Source organism: Candoia aspera, chromosome 4 (genome assembly GCF_035149785.1).
Source record: "Candoia aspera isolate rCanAsp1 chromosome 4, rCanAsp1.hap2, whole genome shotgun sequence".
In the NCBI taxonomy this organism is placed as follows: Eukaryota; Metazoa; Chordata; class Lepidosauria; order Squamata; family Boidae; genus Candoia; species Candoia aspera.
In genome coordinates, this window is record NC_086156.1 from 8,111,119 (window position 1) to 8,126,571 (window position 15,453).

General features: G+C 41.2%; 1 protein-coding gene across 1 annotated transcript in view; it reads right to left on the minus strand.

Moving 5' to 3' along the window:
- Positions 1 to 8,750, minus strand: part of PAXIP1 (PAX interacting protein 1) — a 28,765-nt gene extending 20,015 nt beyond the window's left edge. The window contains exons 1-6 of the mRNA XM_063303371.1: positions 8,543 to 8,750; positions 4,352 to 4,486; positions 3,540 to 3,583; positions 1,888 to 1,951; positions 1,692 to 1,805; positions 29 to 652 (exon numbers count right to left, since the gene is read on the minus strand). Coding sequence (XP_063159441.1) covers positions 29 to 652; positions 1,692 to 1,805; positions 1,888 to 1,951; positions 3,540 to 3,583; positions 4,352 to 4,486; positions 8,543 to 8,635 — 1,074 coding nt within the window. The 5' untranslated portion in view covers positions 8,636 to 8,750. The remainder of the gene's footprint in view (positions 1 to 28; positions 653 to 1,691; positions 1,806 to 1,887; positions 1,952 to 3,539; positions 3,584 to 4,351; positions 4,487 to 8,542) is intronic.
- Between the last annotated feature and the right edge of the window lie 6,703 nt (positions 8,751 to 15,453).

The window sequence follows — 15,453 nt, forward strand, 5'->3', positions numbered from 1 at the left end:
TATGAACTTATACTTTAAAAGTACTTACATGTGCTACGTTTGATGGTCTATTAACCTGCTGAATATCAGCATTATTGGTAATATTCCTTAGTGTCCGGACTGCAGGACTCCATGTTGCCATCATTTCAGGATGTCCAGAACTTTGGGCAGTTTGTACTGAAGCTATTATATTACTTCGGATTTCAGAGGACAAAATGTTGCCCGGGACAGGTGGGACATTGGCACACAAATTAATCAGTCCAGAATCCTTGCCTGAGGGCAATCTGTGCTTTGTTGCAGCAGTCTGTGGAACTTCAGCTGTTGTCCAGTTCAAATTTCTTTCATGCTTTTCAGGAGATGAATCTGATGAATCGTCAAACATCAGTTCTCTTTTGGCTTTGTCAGCATCAGCAGACTTAGGAGAAAAAGTTCGATTGCCCAAAGGTGATCCTTCTTGAGAAGATGGTGGACTTGATAACTTTTCATCAGTGCTCCCTTCATTTTGAGAATCCTGTTCTTCGTTTTCTTCCTCCTCCTCTTCTTCCTCATATATTATTAAGCGAGGGTGATAGGGAACCTCATCTTTTTTGGTTTTATCAGATATAGAATCTAGAACCCAGTCAGGTGTCACAATTTTAATGTTCTCTCGTTTACAGGCACATTCATATTTCTCCTGGGAAGAACAAAAATGTTGGAAATGTAAATATTAAAAATGTGCACTGGATGAATTCAAAGAGATTCAAATGTCAGACTGCTGACAGATGAAACCTGTTTCTGCAGTGCAACACTTATTCTGCAGTTCTTGCACTGGTTGCTCCTAGGTATCTCAGCTGAACTCATAATGCTGGTTATTAGTTACCGAGCCCTACCAAGGCAGAGCATCAGGCTGTATCAGGGACCCCCTTCTCTGTCCATTCTATAATGTCATCTAGAGAGGACCTGTTTAGAATCTCACCTTCTCAAAAAGTGAGAGGAACACGAGTCAGAAGGGAGACCTTCTTGGTCCAGGCCCTAATGTTATGGAATAAACCGCCCTCAAAATTGTGCCCAGCCTACTCGTTCCTGACATTCCAAGCGGTGCTGAACAGGCTTGTTTTTCAGCAGGCAATTAATTGCTAACCTGATTATTACTGAGTGGCTAATTAGTTGTTTTGTTATGTTACTTTAACTGGGAGTGGGAGTTATGGTCTGGGGAATACCTTGATTTATGTAGATGTTTTTGCTTTATAAATTGCCCAAAGTCTACACCTTTGGAGTAGGAGACATAGTTTGGATGGAACTGGGTAGTGGTTAATAATTAATTAAATAAATATAATATATAAATGGTAAAATTTGTGACATTTGGAAGATGTAGCATGGAATGCTTCCTTAGAAAATAGTAGGTATTCCAGTCCTGCTACTGTTTTCACCTCATTCATCTCTCCCCTTCCATACCTACTTTAGCTGTAACACCAATTACATGAAAATAACAAACGCTGAAATTCACTATCATCAGAATATTCTATCAGTCCCCAAAACAGCATCTGCCGTTTTGCCTGGGAACATCTCTATTCTGTTTGCAAAATTTCATCAAAAGTATGAAATGCCTTCCATATTAGTCTAATAATACATTGCTGATTCCTCTTAAAATGGTAAGAGACTCGCAAGACACAAGCTATGTTGACATTTATTCCATATGCTAAAACAACACCAAAATGCATTAAAATTCTTACCCCTTTGGGTTCAGGCACAATCAAATGAGTACATTTTTTATTGAGGCTCAAATGGCAATCCCCACCATAAAATGTAATCAAAGCCCACAGAATACTTCGGTCTTCAGAGGAAACCTACCAAAAAGGTAAAATTATTTAGTAGAAAATATTTTGAATTATCTATCATATCATCTAGCTACTTGGTAAAATATTTTACCTGAGATAGACAAGCAGCAACTCCAAAAAAGATCTGACAGGATTCTGGGGAGAAGCCATTTACTCTGACAAAATTAAGTCAAGGAGATAAAGTAAATAAAACGTAAAACTTATCAAGATAAACAAATGACAAATTTCCCCAAAACTTCACAAGGAACTAGGCATAATTTTGTGGATGCCAATTTTTCTTAAAAGAAAGAGATATTAGAAGCAAAACTAACATTATGCAGTCAAAAGAGAAAACAAACTTGGCAGATTTGAGATTACAGTCCTTCTTCTGCCATAAAGTCATCAGATATATTTGAGTAAATATTTTGTCTTATAAACTATGTTGGAAGTGGATCCCACAGAACCCATAATGTCTTATATAAGTTTTGCAGCCTTTGTTTCCAATTATTTTAAGTATCAAGTTCAACCTAGCTCACAAAATTACAGTTCTAAGGAATGTATTGTTATTATCTATAAACTTGCATTTAAAGTAAGTATGTAAAATTTTACTTGAAGGATGTAAAAATAATGCCTACATCTATACAGGGAGACTGGTACTCCTAAACTATGCAGCAAACATTAGATTTTTCCCAACCGATTATGGCTTTATAAAGAAAAGGAGAAAGAAATGGTAATTGAGAGCAGAATAAGTGCAAGTATAAGAAATTAAAAAGCAAATGAGGCACAATTTCAACAGTACAGTATCTGTATTAGGCATCCTAAAAAGTGTCTTTCAAGTCAAGTTCTACCCTAGCGACTTCATGGACACATTATGCAGTTCTTTTGGCAGTATTACCAAAATGGTTTACCTCGCACAGTGATTCTCAACCTCTGCAACTTTAAGTTGTGCGGACTTCGGCTCCCAGAATTCTGGGAGCTGAAATCCACACCACTTAAAGTTGTAAAAGTTGAGAAACGCTGGTCTAGCATATAGTCTTAGTAATTCCTAGAAATCTCCTACCTAAGTATCAGCTAGGCTCAACATTTTTCCTTTCCAAATCCAGACAAGGTTGGCCAGATGCTGCCCCTACTGACACAGACACCTTGGTCAATAATTAAAGTATTTATTAAAGCTATTAAAAAATTGATTTTTCCAAAAAACAGAGAGAAACAGATATGTTTTACTATGAGCATAAGAAGGTTAATACTATTAATACTAGAGGGAAATATAAATTTAATAGAAAGAAGGTAAGTCTGGAAAACATCAGAATTATGGAATAATTATTACAGAGACACATACTTAAGATTATAATTCAGGAATTAGCAAATTCCTAATTTATAATCTCTACAAGAATAGAGAAACTAATTCTCTAATTCTGAAAAGAAAATTTATCATAACAAGATGAGTCTTACAAAAATTAATAAGGATCAACAATCCATTACAGTTTTTGTTTCACATATATACATTTTATTGACTGTAAATCAGACTAATACAACAATGCAATTTCAATATGCATTCTCTCAAATATTTCATAGACTAGCAAAGAGAGAAAAAAAGAATGATTCCAATTAATCAACTGGACCTTGTAGGAACCTTCAACGTAGCAGGATTTTCCTTTAGTTAATTCTCTGAAGCAACTGCTTGCCTAGCTAATAAGCAAGATATATTCAAAGCATCAAATAAATATTGTATAATTTTGCGAACACTTGCACTGAAAAGGATACGGCAGAAGAGCTCCACATTGAACTGACAAAGTCACCCAGGAAGGCTAGAACAGATTATAAAAAATCATCTAATAAGTGTCTATGAATAAATACTTATATATATCTAAGAATTGCCTTCTGTTTACATGCACACACTCAACTGGTTATCGTTCATTCATCAGACCTATGAAGGAAGCTACCTTATCCAAGTCAAGCACAAGGCTCATCTATCTCAGTACTATGTAAACTGGCAAAGCTCTATGTGTTTTTCTGGGAGTTGAAGTCCACGCATCTTCAAGTTCCCAAGAACTTGAGAAACACTGTTGTAAACAGTTCCGCCCAGGCCTATCTGTAGGTGCAAAATACTGACCAGGAACTATGTATGCAAAATTTATAATCTGTAGCTTTTTCCTTCATATTAGCATTCCAAACTATGCTAGTCTATGATTCTAATAAAAATTGATTTATTGATAGGATTCCAAGTATTTCTTGAAACATATGACAACCTGTACGACAACAGTAAGGACGTTTATTTTGTTTTATAAATAGTTTCATCAAACATTTATACCTTCCCTAGCCAAGATGACTGGGACTGTCAATCCTGATTCCAATAACCTGTTTTTTTTGTGTCAGGGATTTGAGCTGAGGCATTAATTTGCTGTTCATCAGTGTGCTCACACTGCACACAACACAGTGCCCAAAGGTATGGACATGGGCCTTTCCTTCCTTCCCAACCCACACGCAAAGCATTTCTTTGCATGGAAACCTAGAAACACACAAGTTCTGTTTTAATTGTACTAAAAACAAATTGTTATAATGCTCTAAATATTTACTTTTACTACTGGAAGATCAAACACTTCACGAGATTCACCAACTTCCGGATTATCCCCATCTTCTGAAATGATGTGTGAAGCTAGAGCATTATAGGAAACTTCCTTTGCCTTCCCGTCTTTCAGAAGCTGAATTACCTAAAACATGAAAGTCAAATGTTATTCTTTTCCACTTCAGAAAAATGCTGATGTGCGGCCAATTATTTTTCCCCAGTCATACCGTCATGCTAATATTATCTCCTTTCCCAGAGAAGGCACTAATCTGAATAAAGCCAAACTACAAAGTGGTTGCTGGACATCAGAGAATGACAGAAGACATGTAGGTTGTGTTCATGGCTAATCCAATGAGCTGCTCCCCCAGTTGCTGCAGAGACTGAAAAGCTACTACTTCCTGTGTCTTTGCTTGACTTTTTAAAAGATTTTTGGAGCGGGGGAAGGAGGGAGAAGGAAGCCACCAATCTATCCTACTGGCCCTATTCCACCCCATGTGACCAATCGGAAGGAAAGTAAAACAGAAATAAATGGGAGTTCTTGAAACGGCCCCATTTTTTAGGGCCATTCTAACACTTGGTCTTACTGCCAGAAACCAAATAAAAGAAACTCTCTCATCAGTTCATGACAGGACCAATCAGGGAAGTTTAGCCCTCAGAGAACTCTGGGGCTCTCTGGGATAGCATTAACTCCCCAATCCTAGTGCTGACCTGCTAGTTCTCCCCCAATCCATTTAAGCATGCTGAATGAACAAAACTCACTTCATTAAAACAGGGCTGTCATCCCAAAGCCTTCCTTGACAAACCCAGCTCTTACTCTCACAGCACAATAAAAGTATGGTTGGCCAAGGTAGCAATAAATAAAATGTAAGATAATAAAAAGTGAAATGTAACACAATGAGGAAGTTTTGCTTTCACTGTCTGCCCCTGGACATAAGCATTGCAAGAAAGATGCTTGTATTCCACATTTATTCAATTAAAAACCATTATGTATCTGATTGGGTACACCAGATACCCTATGAATGTCTCTGGTTCTCTAACAGCTTCCTTCCTCCTGCTTATGCCACATAGGATGGCATAAGCCAATTCGGTCACCTGTTGAAACTGCTAGGAAAACGGCATAATTCTGTGCTGCACTAAACTCATTTTGTTCTTCATCAAGTAAATTGCCTGAACACTTCATTTTACATGTTGAAAGGGCAGAAATCTTGAAATAAATTGAAAAGCCAGAGAATTCTTAATTTAGTTCAGTTCTTGCAGAGAAAAGTGCTTTATTATAAAAAAAAAATCCTAAATTTCACACGTCCCCCATTTCATTTCATTTTACTTCATTTATATGAAAAGGTTTGGTGTGAAACTACTCATACTTCCTTGTCGTTTCAAAGTTCAGGAAACTATGGTTTTTGACCTTGGTTTCAGCCAGACCTCACTTTTCCAAGTCTGGACATCACAGAAAATTATGTTTACTTCAAAAATGATGTTATTTCTGATCTTTTCATGGGTAATGAAAGTGGGGAAGGTTGTCCTTTGTACTGTATGAACCCACGCTAAACTATCGCTACATTTAATTATACTTTTTGTGAACAAGCCAACTTCAAGCCATCATTTACAAACCCATTACAGAACACAATGAAAACTGATCAGTTTCCAATCTTGATATAATGCCAAACCATAGTTAACTGAAAACAGAAACTTAATTTCTTCAGTCACATCAGGGGAGGAGGAAAAGGGCTATGCTGAACAAAATTTACTGCAACGTTAAATTGCAATTATTTTGTGCATCAGAACCACATTCATAACATTGGAATGGTATAAAAAAAGTTGCAGAATGTAGAAGCAAAACCCATTTGTTATGCATGTAGTCCATGACTGTTATCACAAACAGACTGAAAAGAAGCATTTTTAGGCACACAGTATGAGCTTCTCTTTTTTCCTGTTGCTCATGAAATTTGTCTTATCGTAAGCCATACATGCAACAGAATGGCTGCAATTTCTCTTTGTGCTCTTTAACAAATCCTGGATCATGGGAGAAGATTTTCAATAATAAATTGTTTGAAATGCATTTGTATTTATAATTACACCACCCATATATATAGCACTTTACAAAGAAAAGTGTCCACCGTGAGAGCTTTTAAAACAGATACTGATGCAAGACCACAGAGGAAGGAAAGAAAAATGGAAAGAGGAAGTAGGGAACACTGATCACAATAATTCCATCTATTCCCTTTTGATTGTGGAATATTACAGGTGTGAAAAAAGTTTTGGGAATGGGATTTGAAGAAGGATTTAAAAGAAATGGCATTATTGAGATATCTGGGTTATTTCCAATCATACAGAACAACAAGAAAAGGCAATTATTTGAAATACATTGAGGATGTTGGAGCTCAATGAAAGAATGTCATACGACAGCAGCAGAGGCTGACAATGTGGGAAAAGCCATACAGGGTTTGAAAAAAAAGGGCATGAAATTTTCTTAAGATCCCAGAAACAGACAATTAAGTGAAATGTTTTTAAGGAATGGGATCAAATAATTAACAATGAAATAGGTGAATACACTACTGAAGTTTATAGGATTTAACAGGAAGGGTCTTTATCACCCAGAGAAATGTAACAGTTAAGGTCTTTGGATACCATGGGAGTTGAATCAGTTACCTGGGAAAAAGAGCCTTAAAATCAAGCTCATCTTCTGATGACACCCCTTTCTTGGCAGCGCTACAGAAGTGCCTTCTCAGGGCTTTCTTCTGGGATGTTTTTCAGCTTCCCAACCTAGCTTACAGCCTGCGATTGCCTGGTGGTCTCCCATCCAAATACTAACCAGGCCCAGCTGCGTTTTGCTTCCTGGCCCAGGCAGGATCAGCCAGCGGCTGCCAACTCTGCTACAAGTAGGGCCAGTTCATGCCACTGTTACCTGGAATTTTAGGCTTCATTATTAGCTTTTTAATAAAGGTGATATTAGCACTTTAGCATGGCAATCTAGGCCTCTCTTTTAACTTTAGGAAAGCATGTTTTTCTTTTGAGCCAAGACCATTTCTTTTGGTATGCAAGAACTAGCCTTTTCAGCAACTAAAATAATAGAGAACATATTCTGAAAGTCCTTGAATACACTTAAAACTTGCAAGTAAGATACAAACCCAGCTGGGAAAGGGAGTGAGGTAGCCCACAAATTTGCCACTTGTGGAATAGTGGAAAATCTGTAATCAACCTTTTCTATTGTTTAATTGCTTTCTAACGTACTGATCGTATCATTTTGTTTCTGTACCCTATAAAAAGCCTGGAGCCCCATTAATAGACGCTTTAGCTTTGCCTGAAGTACTGATGATTCCCACTGTCAGAAGGGGCGAGAAAGCCACTTTGCAAAGTTAGTCTCCCTCCCAAATCCAGGGATCAAGTTTTTTTTTAATCAGCTGTGCCTGAGTTTTAAAGGCAACACCATCTCCCAAATCAGAGCACGCGTTTGTCCTGTCAGGTTGGATGGCTGGATGGGTCTAACTGCTCATCCACAGACAGGGAAACCTCCCTGCATACAGAAAGCTAGCAGCTCAAGGAAAGAAGGCTCGGCGCTTGCCTTTTTTTTTTTTTAATATGTAGGATCTGTTTCCACAGAAGAAGAATCAGAGATTCCCTTCTCTCCCCCTGGGGGGAAGGAGGCCTTTCCTCCAGCATCTCCGCAGATTTGCCTTAAAACAGCCCCCAACCAGTGCAGCATGCGAGAGAAGGGAAGCGCGAGAGGCCTAGTCGGGGCCGCTCCCGCGCAGGGACCAGAAGCGCCGCCGCCGGGAAGGGAAGGCAAGGCAAGGGAAGGCCGCCCGGTCCTCCGCTGAGGGCAAGCACGGCCCCTCGCCCTGATCTCCCCACTCAGTCCAGGCCGCGGCAGAGGCCTGTCCGGCAGCCAGCGCGGGACTGACGGGGGAGGAGGAGGAAGAGACGTCACTCCGCGCGCCAACGCCGGGCGCTGCGGGCCGCTCACGGCCGTCGCCGGGGGTCTCCCGCTCCCCCCGCGAGGGGCTAGGGCGCTCCCCTGCCCCTCCCTCCGGAAAGGCCTCGCAGGGCGCACGCGCCCGCCCCAGACGCGCGAGCCGCTGTCAGCGCGTCGTTCCAACGCGGGGGGGGGGGAGGGAGGAGGAGGAAAGGGGAGAAGAGCGAGCCCAGAAACCCCAAGGCAGAAGAGCGCGCGCCCCTCTGCGGGGAGCATCCGCGCAGGTACCTTGGGATCGATGTCTCCCACCACGAAGAACTTGACATCCTTGAACATCTCCTCAGGGACCTTCAGCTCCCCCTCGTCCTCCTCCTTCGCCATGGTCCCGCCCGGCGACGCGGCCGCCCGGCTTCTGGGCGCGACAGCTGAAGCGTCCCTGCAAGGCCCAGGGTCTCCTTGGCCGCTGCCCCCCACCGCCCAGCCAGCCGCCGAACCGTGGGAGCGGAGCGCGCGCTTTGGAACGGACCATCCCTGGCGAGGGTGCCGGGGAGGCAGGAGGGTGGCGAGCGGGAGCCTCCGTCCGCTCGGGGCTTCTCGGAAGCCGCCCCCCAGCTCTCCTCAGAATTTGACAGAGCCTCTGTGGATAAACCTGCAGACCCTCTGAAGACGACGTCCGGCTTGCCAATGGAGAGAGACCCGTCCTCCCCTTAGGGATCGACATAATGGGCTCTCCCCAATCTCCGCCTACTAACAAAACAAGCGGCAGGAACGCCAAGTTGCAGGCCCCGCCCACTGCCTCCTCGCCGCCTGTCTTTAGCTCCGCCCACCACCTTTTTTCCCGCCCGCGGGGAGTCGTTTGGTGCCCGCGTTGCTGATGCACCTTCAATGGGGAATCAAGATGGGGAATCAAGTTTTAAAAGCAAGACGAAGCACGATTGCGCTGACGTCTCACGTGGCCTCTTCCTGAAGAATCATAATCTAACTGGAGGCACAATAAATAAGATGGAGCGAGAAGAAAATCTGCATGCATTCTTCCTAAATTGTATAATGCATGTTTTATTTCAAGGGAGCTGGTTGAAGATGACCATTCTGGGTGGATTTTTGCACCCCAGGTCCTGTTGTTGCTTGGCTCTCCCAGTTCTAAGAGAGTAATGTTAAACTAATTCAAGCTACCTGTGCTAGCATGGTGCTGAAACTCAATACTGTAGTCTGCATATACTGATTATTAGGAACCCCTCATGGATCATCTCTATTTTCAGACTACCCAAGGCTTTTTTCTGGGCCATGCTGCCTTCAAAATCAGAATTACTTTGCAGAATTACTTCGGGATGGCTTTCAAGATTCTGTTGTGTTACGTTATTAGCAATAAAGATCTTTCCAGCAATTCAAGTCGTTCTTGTTCCCTGAGTTTGCCAGCCTCTTGAGACTTAACGTTAATCTTGGAAGCCTCCCAAATTATTCATGCATAGGTGCCACATTGGCTTGCAGCTAAACCTCAAAAAAACCAAGATTATGGCAACCAGCTTGATTGATAACTGGCAAATAGAGGGAGAAAATGTAGAAGCAGTGAAAGACTTTGTATTCCTAGGTGCAAAGATTACTGCAGATGCTGACTGCAGTCAGGAAATCAGAAGATGCTTAATCCTTGGGAGAAGAGCAATGACAAATCTCGATAAAATAGTTAAGAGCAGAGACATCACACTGACAACAAAGGTCCGCATTGTTAAAGCAATGGTGTTCCCCGTAGTAACATATGGCTGTGAGAGCTGGACCATAAGGAAGGCTGAGCGAAGGAAGATCGATGCTTTGGAACTGTGGTGTTGGAGGAAAATCCTGAGAGTGCCTTGGACTGCAAGAAGATCAAACCAGTCCATCCTCCAGGAAATAAAGCCAGACTGCTCACTTGAGGGAATGATATTAAAGGCAAAACTGAAATACTTTGGCCACATAATGAGAAGACAGGACACCCTGGAGAAGATGCTGATGCTAGGGAGAGTGGAGGGCAAAAGGAAGAGGGGCTGACCAAGGGCAAGATGGATAGATGGTATTCTAAAGTTGACGGACTTGTCCCTGGGGGAGCTGGGGGTGTTAATGACCGACAGGAAGCTCTGGCGTGGGCTGGTCCATGAAGTCACGAAGAGTCGGAAGCGACTGAATGAATAAACAACAAGGTGCCACATTCACATGTACAAGTACAATGTCACTGACCAGCAGGAGGCACTACATGACTAGTTTCATCCTATTTGGGACTCATCAGATGTAGAGAGCCAGATGTTATTCTGTGGGGTTCAGAGAACCTCTATCAGAAATTGAACTCGTTAGGACTTCACACTTTAGATGACTACAGTGCATTAGCTTTAGGAGCTACCCAGACCCTGGTGCTTAGCGGTGTTGTAGAAAGGAATATGTAGAATCTATCAGAATGGTATATATCAGTGTTTCTCAACCTTGGCAACTTGAAGATGTGTGGACTTCAACTCCCAGATTCCCCAGCCAGCTGGGGTTAGGGTTAGAGTTAGCTGGGGCAGCTGGCTGGGGAATTCTGGGAGTTGAAGTCCACACATCTTCAAGTCGCCAAGGTTGAGAAACACTGGTATATATAGTCCATCATGTCAAACCCATATTCAGGAGCATGCAATATCCATATCTCTCTAGTCTGAGAGCTTAAGGGAAGCTGGACTATATATATCATCTGATGAATAAGTACAATGTATGTTATACATATGATTGGTGAATAATCCTCCCACAAGAAAATACTCATCCCTTCTTTGCCCTCTCCCTACTAGTCAAAGAGAATATTTGTAGCTCAGGGTTGAACTGTGGAGTCCTTGGTGCCCTCTGAGCCTTGTTGTTTTCATTGCCAGACTAGGCAACATCTTCAGTGTGATTGAAGTTCAGTCACACTGAAAATGTTGCCTCATCTGGCAATGAAACATCTGCAAGAAAACAACAAGGCTCAAAGAGCAGCAAGGATTCCTCTCCCTACTTGCAGGCATGTCCAGGTTGTTGAAAGGTATGGATTTAGCTGGCCAGAAACTTCCATTTAGTATGCAGTGACTACAGTACTACAGTGGATCTAACGCAGGGTGTCTCAACCAGGATTCCATGGGTTCCATAAGAGGTCCCTAGGGGTTCTCTGGGAGATCACAATTTATTAAAAGAAATATTTCAAATTCGGGCAACTTCACATTGAAGAGGTAAGTTTCATTCTTTATTTTCAGTTTAAGAACACTGTTAATGCATAGATACTGTACAGGCTGACCCACGAAACGAATATAATAATCTTGTAACTTCTGGCCTATATTTGAGCCTGAATGTGCAGGGGTTCCCCAAGCAAAGCCTGAAAAATATTTCAGGGGTTCCTCCAGGCTCAAAAGGTTGAGAAAGGCTGATCTAAAGAACGTAGCTAGGAAACTGCAATCCAGCTGCATTCATGCAGCTGTTCTCCAGGCAGTGGCATATTCACAGCAGATTTAAACAGGAAGAAATGTGGTGGGGGTGTTTGATTTTTTAAAAAAAATTTTTTTAGGGCTACCATATCTGGGCTGCCAAAATCCAGGAGACCGCTAGATGGCAGGAACAAGATTCTGAAAATTTTTGGCTACCTTCTGATCATCCCCAGCATTTTTGCAACCCAGATATCGTAGTCCTAGGGATACCGTCAGGACAAAGTCTGAAACCAGATACATATATGTCAGGAGACAGTTTGGATGGCAATGTAATCTGAAGCTTTCATTGGGGCTACAAACTGGCTGTTTATTACTTTTATTTCAATAGAATATACTGCCTCTTTTGCAGTTTGGGCAATGAAAATTCCTCTTGAATTCACTCTATTTTTTTTTAATTGATTAAATGAGCTGATTGAAAGAATCAATGCCTGTCCATGACTTCCCCCTCAAAAAAAAAAAAACTTATTTGCAATTTTCAAACTGGGATTGTCCCAGAATATAAGTTTGTCATGTAAATGAGAGTTCACATTCTACTTCTATCCCTACATATTCCAAATATACCTTGCAGCCTTTAATAGGAGCCACGGAATTAGAACTATTGCTAAAAACAGAACCCTAATCTCACAGTATTCACATAATGTTCTAAATATGCCCATAATTGGTTCTAAATATGCCATATGTATATGATCCTGGGCTTACCTGAAGACTCAGTCTCCACTGTGTTCAGTGGAGTTATTTCAGGTAAAAGTGCACGGGACTAAAACCTGAAGCAATGACTCACCAGATCTAATATTAGCTCTTATCTCCCTTAGACAGTAATGGGGTTATTTCAATTTTTCTTATTACCAATAATTTTGCAAGTGCTTCTGCTTGATGAGCATGATGCTGGTGCCATGATAAACCCTTTGGTCTTCCAATATTTACACAGCAGGGGGAAAAACAGGAGAAGAAGCGATCCATCTGATATTTAAAATCCCATCAAACTGACATCCCGCTTTAAAATATCAAATGTTAACCATGTTAGGTCAAGGCAATGCACATGTTTAAATCCTTGAGAAATGTATCTAAAGTCAGTTGCAGCAAGGTAAAACCTATTAATAAGATGTCAATCACTTCACTGCTTGGCCAGTTATGATAAAGATCTCAGAGTGAAGTTTAATTCCATCCACAGTGTGGATATTTAATGGGTCAGGAAAAAGAGAAGAAAAACCCACAAACAAAACTCAGATTTACACTGTTCATTTCAAAAGGGAACTTATTTTAAATAAAGAGAACTTGAAAATCAGGTGGTTTGTCAATGTGTAATCTTGGTTTATTTTTCTGTGTACTGGAGACCTTTTAAATTAGTTCAAATTTCCAAATACAATCTGAATGAAAGTCAGTGAGTTATTCATGGCTGTGATTAGAGGATAAATGCATTATTTTCCCCTAGCATCACAGAAAAGAAGTGGGAGAAAGTAATCTTTTAAAACATGTTTAGAATATTAATTTGTAAGATTAAAGAATGAGTCAAGGAGACCATTTCCAGAGGATTAATTAAGGCTTTTGCTTCTGTCCCAACTAAAAAATAGGAACATTGGCCAACATAAAAATCTTATGCATTCTAGGTTCTTTTCCACTGTAGCATCTGCTGTTAATTTCATTCATTCATTCATTCATTCATTCATTCATTTGATTTGTATAGCCGTCCATCTCATGTTTGTGACTCTGGGTAGCTCACAAATTAAACAACCAAACAACACAAGCAATATACAAAATACAGAGGTCAATAAAAAACAATAACCCCTTTAAAACACAATTAAAACCAATATTAAAAACCAGAAAACATAATAAGCAGGCAAGTGCAAGTCATGCATCAATTTTAATCTTCTTAGATTCACATTTTAAAATAAAGGGGTAGGGAGGACAATCCATTCAGAAAATTGCTTATTGCTTTTAAAATCTTCCAAGGACCATTTTTCCTTCTCACTTCCAGATCCCTGTCCCCCCAGAATCTTCAATTCCCTCTTACTTGTAGTGGAAATACTGGTGTCCTATGGAGAGATTTATTCCCAAGACTTTGGAATTTTTAATGCCAGACCCAGCAGCAGCAGGGTGGTCTCTTCAGTGTCTGTTTCCCCAGTGTTTTAACGGCAGTTCTTAAAAACTGTATGAGGATTTGAATTTTGATTTTCTACCTCCCTTCTTTGAATGTTTGTCTGCAAAATTTTGTGTAGGAAGAATGCAAGAGAACTGAGTCAATTAAGGTGATTTTGACAATAGGACCTCAATGTTTTGGGGGGTTTAAAGAAATTTTTTAAACACACCTATTTAACCTTGATTTTTTTTTTTATTTGCACGGGCATAGGCTTCCAACCTGGGATCTTCTCAATGCTTGCTATTTTCAGCAGTGAATTCATTAAAGTTCCGCTACTCTTAAAGCAGCTGCTAGTGGTAGCCTAAAAAAAGTTGATCTGTTTTAGCGAACAATGAAGACGTGCTAGGCTCACACAAGGGCTGATGAATTAACTATTTTCAAAGAGTACACAATACTATTGCCAATATTTCTGGAAGTAGGGCATCTGAGGGGGGGGGAGGGAATAAAAAAAGTCAGGATGGTGGCCATGACCATGCAATCAGAGCTACTATCTTGACATTTTTTTTAACCTCTTCATGGATTCCCTTGTCTAGAAGGCACTGGAAAAGGGCTTGTGTAAATAAAAGCTAGATATTCAAATGCTGTAATGTGCCTATGCCTACAAAGATCAGAATTATGCAAGCCAGGTTGTTCCCTGTGACACTCCATGGAAGTAAAAGTTGGACTTTAAAGAAGCAGGATAGGAAGACTACTGATGTCTTTGAACTTTGGTGTTGGAGAAGACTCCTGAGAATGCCATGGACAGCCAAGAAAGCAAACCAATGGATCAGAGAACAAATCAACCCAGGGCTCTCACTCAAGCAGAAATGACCAGGCTCAAATTATCATGGTTCAGACACATGATGCAAAGACCCAGCTCTCTGGAGAAAGCTCTGATGCTGGGAAAGGTAGAAGAAAAGAGGAGGAGGAGAGGAGAGGAGGGGGAGGAAGAGAAGAGGAGGAGGAGGACCATCAGCAGCAAGGTGGATGGACTCAGTTACAGCACTGATGCGGGCACCATTGGGAGACCTGAAGGACCTGGTTAGGAATAGATCATCATGGAGAAAACCTATCTGTTTGGTCACTAGGAAGATGTGTTATGAGTAAGGATGGTGAGAAGGAGGGGGCCCCTATCCAGGGGGGAAAACGCATGCGTAGTTTAGAGGCTTTGAACTGTCCTTCAAAGAAACTCAGAGCAGACCCGCCTTGAGTTTTGGGGTTTATCTGTCTGGGTTTCCCACGCTCCTTCAGTTTGGTAGGATTTTCTGTCTCCTATAGCAGTTAATAAACACTAGAGACAATCTCCTCGTCTCAGCATGGTCTTTTGCTTAAGTCAGGACAAAATGGTATGTAATCAATCAATCAAATAAAAGCTAAATATGGATATTATCAACTGGGAGGGAAAATCATTGAAAATCCCCTTGGCAGACCCCCTTTAAGGGTTTAAGGGTTCCCCAATAAAAGATTAACACACTAGGCTGTCCCCTGTCAAAAAAACCAAGCAGAAGTGTAAGCAAGGCATTACACAAGCACAGAATTATCTAACATTGGCAGTCCTTTTCTTGCTATGGATTTGGCAACTTGCTTTAAAAGTCTGCCACTATCCTAAATACCCTCCATCCCACTGCAGTAGT